Source organism: Montipora foliosa, unplaced genomic scaffold, assembly GCF_036669935.1.
Source record: "Montipora foliosa isolate CH-2021 unplaced genomic scaffold, ASM3666993v2 scaffold_433, whole genome shotgun sequence".
Lineage (NCBI taxonomy): Eukaryota > Metazoa > Cnidaria > Anthozoa > Scleractinia > Acroporidae > Montipora > Montipora foliosa.
Genome location: NW_027179738.1, coordinates 45,001 through 52,500, shown reverse-complemented (window position 1 = coordinate 52,500; position 7,500 = coordinate 45,001). Strand labels below are relative to the sequence as shown.

The 7,500-nt window shown below is 39.9% G+C and overlaps 1 protein-coding gene across 1 annotated transcript in view; it reads left to right on the top strand.

The window, feature by feature from the left end:
- The window catches only part of LOC137988891 (stimulated by retinoic acid gene 6 protein-like), a gene marked incomplete at its 3' end in the record, with an annotated part of 60,622 nt that overhangs the window by 13,130 nt on the left and 39,992 nt on the right, over positions 1 to 7,500 (top strand). The window contains exon 2 of the mRNA XM_068834836.1: positions 4,834 to 4,876. Coding sequence (XP_068690937.1) covers positions 4,834 to 4,876 — 43 coding nt within the window. The remainder of the gene's footprint in view (positions 1 to 4,833; positions 4,877 to 7,500) is intronic.

Genomic DNA, 7,500 nt, shown 5'->3' with positions numbered 1-7,500 from the left:
GTTGTGTAGCCTTTTAAGGCTTTGTTTGTTTCTTTTTTTATAGTTCTTGGTATTGGTACAGGCTTTTTAATAACTTAATAATTAAGGGTGGTTTAATGATATTATCTTCATAATCTTGAACCATTTGTTTAACGCTACAACAAGGTTTAGGTATTGGTTTTCGAATCATATTGACTCTTGATTTTGAAGCTGGTGATTTTGCTTGATTTTGAAGAATTTCAATCTTTTTATTTCTATCTAATATTATATTGATAAGCTCTTGTTTAGAAAGTTTATCAATATTGTTATTATTTTTAATTTTCATTTGTTTATTAATATAGGGTTCCAAAAAATTATTTATGCCTGAACCATGAATAGATTGTTTTTGTGATCCTTCTTAATGATTAATTGAGCATAAAATTTTTTGTGATGTTTGCAATGTTCATTACCATTCCAAAATCTTATTGTTTTTTGATAAATACATATGTTTTTGTTTTATATTTTTCAAAATTTATTTCTCCATGGTCTACACATAGGCTTAAAATATTTGGTGACATTTTTTTACCATTTTCATAAAAATAATAATTGTTTTCTTTGTTTCCTAAAATAATAACCTTAACCTATTAGCAAATAAATCGATATCTTGTAGATAAATATTATAATTTCTTTTGTTATTGGATCATTATCATTAATAACAGTATTTCCGAATCTATAAAATATTATTTGTGACCCTCTTTGGGAAAACCAGGCTTAATGAAAATTGCGTTGAGATGTTTTTCAGTGCAACGCATTTGGAAACGTTGAAATGCATTCACAAACATTCTCAATGCATTCTGAAACGTTTTCAATGTTCCCCAACGGAAATAGAGAACGTTCCATACCATTGAAAAATCATTTCAAAACATTCAGAAAACGTTTATGAACGTTGATAAGCATCATTAATTTTTCGCTGCATTAGGATACATCCACAAAATATTCCAACAGTGTCAATGACAACTGATTGTCACGAGTAGAGTTCGGCCGTGTCCTTCTAGAATTAGTAGAGCGCTTTTTTAAAAATTAAAAATACTGAGAAAAATGGAAGGTTTGTGTTCGACGTTCCCCTCTGCGTACCAATAGAAACACAAAGGTGAAAAGCTAGATTTCGGATCGCTCCAGCACCAAGCCGATTTTCACTAACAAATTTTCATCGTACAGGTTTCAAATCATGCAACAAGTAAGCTGAAACCCAGAGGTTTCCTCTCATGCCATTATATCTGAAATCCGTCCAAAACTCGAAGCGCTGGACCTCAAATAATATTTAAAAATCCAGCATTCGGAGCTTTAAGGAAGCGTAGCTGGATTTTGGTGTGGCTTGAAGCCATCACGACGTTTGCTCCAGCAATGTGGGGAAGGTGATTTTCCTGACATCGCTGTTAAGGACATATCAGAATTATTGAACATCAAACTGAACTTGACTGCTGCCAACGGTAGTAAGGTACCGTACATAGGATGGGTAGAGCCGAACTTTAGACTGCGGTCATCTAAGGATGAATTGTCACTCCCCTTTCTTGTTACTGAACAGTCGCTGGACTCCCCGTTAATTGGGTTTAATGTGATAGAAGAGATTATGAACAAGGGTAAGTGAGAATGAGGTACTTCACCAGATAATTTTTTCTAGTTGTACTGGCCTCAAACTGCCTTAAAGTTGGTGAGTTGTTTGAGCTGGATGAAGCCTGTCCCTGACCCAGTGGCTTGGAAGTCCAAGAGACCTTGTTAACTGTGAAGAATGGAAAGTCATATCAAGTTGAAATTGACATTGTTAACAACACTGACCATGATGTCGTACTCAGAGGGCGAACCTCGCTTGGCCGACTACAACTCGTCCAATCAGTCACACCAGTTGAGGTTACATTGAAAGACTCTGAGGAGACCTATGAAGCAAGCGAGGAAAGTAGATCAGAAAACACGCCTGGAGAATCACTGAATGAAGTGCAAGCTTCTGTAAAAGCTGGGAAACCTTTCAGTATCCCACCACACTTTAAGGACACAGACGTCGAGGGTCTTACGCCCAACAAGAAGGAAATGGATTTTAAACTACTGACGGAGGAGCAAGATTCATTTGCAAGGGACGGTAACGATATTGGATGTATCAAGGAACTGGAGCCTGAGTTAGACCTTATTTATCACACTCCTGTACAGAAGAATTATGTTGCAGTGCCTACACCACTTTACTCGGAAGTGAAGGCTAACCGTGGAAGAAGATTTGTTAAACCAAAATTTTATTCGACGTTCGACATCGTCATATAGTTCGCCTGTGGTTTGTGTGAGAAAGAAGGACCAAAGTTTAACACTGTGTGTGGACTTCAGCGCACTAAACAAAAAGACCCGACCAGATGGCCACTCGATACCCAGGATACAAGAGATTTTGGACAACCTCGGTGGAAACTATTTTTTTTTTTGCACCAGGGGTTCATGAGTCCCAAACGTCAGCCGTTAATGGCTTTCGTCACTCCTTGGGGCTTTTATGAATTCGTGGCAATCCCATTCGGCTTGTCACGTGCGCCGGCGGCCTTCCAGCGATTAATGGAGAACTGCCTAGGAGATTTAAGGGATACAGTATGTGTGCCATATCTAGTGACATAATTGTGTTTAGTGCAACATTTGAAGAACATATTGAACACATGCGCAAAGTCCTTGGCCGATTACGAGATCATGGAGTTAAATTGAAACCGCAGAAGTGTAAACTGTTCAAGAGAGAAGTTGTGTTCCTTGGGCGTGTGGTTTCTGGAGGGGTTTACAAGTTGGACCCGTCCAGTATCAAGTCATTTCTTGCCCTTAAGAATTCTATTCTGAAGACAGTGAGCGAGGTGCGCAGACTTATGGGTTTCCTTATTTACCACCGTAGATTCATCAGGAACTTTTGTGGAATTGCAAAACCTATTTTTGATCTAGTCAAGTCACCTGCTGAATCCCCTGAAGAGATGAAAAATGAGAAGTCACGGAAAGACACCGGACAGTTGTCCCCGAATTTTCCCATTGATTGGACTACCACTCATCGGTCTTTGTTAGAAAAACTTATTGACTGTCTCACCAGTGCTCCAGTAATGGCCTACCCAGGTTTTGAGAAACCTTTTGTCCTACACACTGATGCCTCCAAGGATGGGCTGGGTGCAGTGTTGTACCAGTATCAGAATGATGTTCTTCGTGACATTGCATACCTACTGAAAGGAATTACTACCTCCACTTCGGAAGCTGGAATTTCTGGCATTGAAATGGGCGGTCCGTGATCAATTTAGAGACTAACTCTACTACGCCCCAAGCTTCCAAGTATACACCGATAACAACCCTCTGACCTATGTCTTGTCCGCTGCGATGCTTAACGCCACGGGTGTTCGTTGGGTAGGAGACTTAGCCGATTTTAGTTTCACAATTCACTATCGCTCAGGAAAAACCAACACCTTATCCAGAGTACCGTTAGACGGGAGTGATTACATTCAAATCTGCACTGAGGTGGTGTCACATGATGTCCTTCAGGCTGTTTCTTGTTCTGCAAAGTTCCAAGAGGAAGGCACCGTAAATTGGGTATCAGCCCCTTCAGGAGATCCCACTGTAATACTAGCTGACCCGTACAACTTGAAGAACTTCATACCAAGTTTGGTGCCAAATTTCTGAACAAAATGAGAATCGCTGGAACTTGTAAATTTGATTTTTGAAAATAGTTCACTATAGGGTATCTTTGGGCAAAATATAAGCGATCCGCAAAAATGGTTGTTGACGGACGATTCTCGATTCTGACAGGCAGCCATTCTAATTAATTTGCACCGTGATCCTCCTTACCGTTCTGAAAAAAAAAATGGAAATCCAAGACCGCATCATAAAACCATAAAATACGCTTTAATTGAACCGGCTTGTTATTGCCGGTCCAGTGCGGCTGCTCCTTTTCTTGGGCCTTTTGGTTTCTTAAGGAGGCTCGAAAGGGCTTTTCATTCCTATAGTGTTTGTGAAACGATGAAAGATACCAAAGAAGGACATTTCATAGTGTAAGCAAACTGTAAATATCTTTGCAACTCTATTGTTGGGAAATACTTTAAGGGCACTTATGACGTCTTATCGGTTACCATGGCAACACACTAGGTCCACAAAGAGGCCCTCTATATTTCAGTTTTTGAAAATTCTCTGAAAAACTAAGTCGTTAACCTACCGTTTTTATTTCTTTGTTGGAAATCTCCCTAAAATCTTTAACTTCTTAGAGAATATGACAAGAAGTTATCTAGTAGAATTTAAGATACATTGAAAAAGGTCGTTTTATAGTTTACAGAAAATTGTACTAGATAACTATTTCCCCGAACCTTTTTTGTTTGAATTCCCATCGTGAATGATACGTGCATGCAAAAAATCCAAGATAGGTCTCCGAGCAAAATTTCGAGATAAAGACCATTTTTTCCGCGGGTTTTATTTCCGGTTCGCGCTTTTTTACACCACGTATTTTCTCTTCCGGTGTGTTGCACCCGCTACTTTTGATAGAAATTTGATTCGTTCAGCCGACGCGTGTTCCTTAGTTATGGCATGTGTAGCTTATGCGCGCGCAGCTAGAAAACCATTCGAACTCTGGTGAGTGACTAGAAATGAATCATCTCAGATTCTCCTGGACAAATGTCCGATAAGTTAGTCAAATTTCCCAGCCTAAGGCAAGGCAATAACTCTTGGTTCCTGGGGGATCTTTATTGTTTGGTTCGATCGGTACATAACGCATACCGAACATCTCTCATTTTTCATCACCTTACCCACTCACTAAATGCACAAGACGCGTTCGAGAATCCTTTGAACATGCATTTATTCACATTCAACGTTAATGACTAAATTTTGTTAAAGGTGCAAGCAAGAGATGTTCGATCTTGGATGCCTTGCCCCAGCTGTAAGTATAATATGTGCATTTTACAATCTGTACTGTAAAATATTTTTTGGATTTAACCACGGAATGAATCATGACTCAATAACAACAGGTTAGTTTCAATTCACTCCAGAGTTACGCCTTTATTTAAATCACACTACGCCTAACATAAATTGCCTTGATACCTTAAATTGCCATAAATTGCACCGTTTCACGAAAAACGTCTAGTGTGACATACCAATAAGCTTCTCGCACATCAAGCTTACGGAAAAATTTAGCATCCTTGAGATTGGGAAGTACATCTTCAAATACTGGAAGTTTGTAGTGCTCCCGCTTAAGTGCAGCATTTAACGGTTGCGGGTCAGTGCATATGCATAGTTTACCTCTGGGCTTAAAAGAGCCATTTGACTGACCCACACGGTTGGTTCCGTCACAGGAACAAGGACACCTTTTTCTACCAGTCGATCCAATTCTTCTCTCACGGATTCTTTAATCGCAAGGGGAATTTTCCTTCAAGGAAGTACTTTCGGTTGGTTATTTTCATCGATCCTGAGAGTAGCTTCTTTTCCCAGATCACCAAGTTGAGGGGCCTTGATTTGAAAAATGAAACATTCTTCATTTATGGTTATAAACCAAGTTCCTGAATGGTCTTGAGGCGTAACAAATTGGTAAGACCATTTGGCACCACAACAAATTTCACTTCGGTCTTTGCACTAGTTCCGGGATTCACAACCATTAGAACTGTTTCCCCCAGAGGCTTCATGTCCGTTTTGTTTTACATATTCAAACGTACTGTTGTTGGGGACCCTTGGTGTTTCCTTACATGCTTTTGACAAATAGTATTAACGTTGGCTGCACTGTCAAGTTGAAAACTGACGTCATGTTCATTTACGGCTAAACTACAACCCTGTTCAAAACGTCTTGGGACACTTACGAAAATGAGGCGCGAAAAAACACCTTGCTTATGAAAAGTGTATTTAATCTGTTATAAACGCTTGGAAATGTTGTGGAAAAAGCTTGTTTCTGCTGTCCCCCCTTCCCCTGAGCAATGTTGATTGTGTTGAAAAAGATTTGAAGCCATAACGTCAACACTGAACCGGGGGGGACGGGGGGAGACAAATTGCGTCATTTTCACCAGCTGTTGCGTTGATGTCCCAAGAGTATTGACCACGGTTGTAGCATTAATACACTCTTCCTTATGGTTTACAGCAATGAGCCACTGGTCATCATAATCTTCATTACCGTTTTGGGATTGGGACATTGCATTTACCTTCTTGCATTTGGACTTGAAATGATTTCGACCTTTACCACTGCCACATGTCTTCCTCCGAGCAGGAAAGTTCTCTCTGCTTTTCTCATGTTGGTACCCACAGAAGTTACAGTTAATTTTCATACCTTCAATCCCTTTCTTTGCATGTCTGTTGTCAGGTTTTTTTTATTGCGAGGCACACTTGGATCAGGTTTCTGAGCCACTTTGTTCACTTTTGTTGATGAGTTCGAGAGGTTTGAGTTGTCCCTAAACTCCTTAACTTGCTTAGTAGACTGTTCATAAGCTCTACAGACTTTTACAGCTTTCTCGAGGGTTAAACCATCCACCCTAAGCAGTAATTCTTTAGGTTTTCCAGTCACGGTAAAAACAATTTTATCTCTCATCATTCTGTCATTCTCCTGAAAGTTGCAGGACGCTGCTCTCGGTTTGAGTTTCGTAAGGAATTTGTCAAATGGCTCTTGGTATTAAATATTCCAAAACCTATGCGACTCGAGGACTTCATTGTCTCTCGGATTACAGTAATTCTCTAAGGCTTCCAGTACTTTATCGGGCTTATGTTTATCATCGTCACTTTCCTACGCGATGTTATCATACACTTCTAACACTTCAGGGCTTGCACAATTCAAAATAATTGCAGTCTGTACCTTTCCATCCTTCGCAGATGCACCAGAAGCGGCTAAATACACCTCCATTTTGGTGTTTCCATTGCTTGTAATTCTCGGATACGTTTCCCGAATTTGCCTCTAGCGGGGGTGGAATTCTGAACTGTCCGGACTGTGACGTCGCCATTTGTTTAACTAGATCCCTCACGCTGCCACCATGTTGATTTGCTTCGTTAAAGTATAGAATTCAGGCGAGGGTTGAACACAAGAAACAATTTAATAAACAGTCGCCATCTCAAATCGAGCACGTGGTCGAACTACACAAATAGGCATGCATTGTGGGTGTACTCGAAGCCTCACTAACATATCAACAGTCAGCATCAGCTATTACTCTTTGTTGTCTATTTAACAAAAAATGGATGATAAAATTAACGATGTAGGGATTGATGGGCAATTCCTTAAGCTTGTTAAATAAGACGAAGTGATTCACTGGGTCGAAAGCCTTAGAGAAACTGAAGGAAAAAACCCTATCACAATCTGCTTCTCAAGTGTCAAGCCCTTTGAGCCACATGTGTTGGCTCTTGATGAGAGCATGGGAGGTATTAGTTAAAAAATAAAAATAAAAATGAAAGAAATAAGCGCTCACAACCCGTTTCATCGTTTTCATTGTAGCTAATTAGCAATGACCATTTATTGTACGTTGCCTGTAGTACATGTAGTTTTTTTTATTCCCTCTCAACTACGATTATTATTCACTCGAAGACACGATCTTTGTT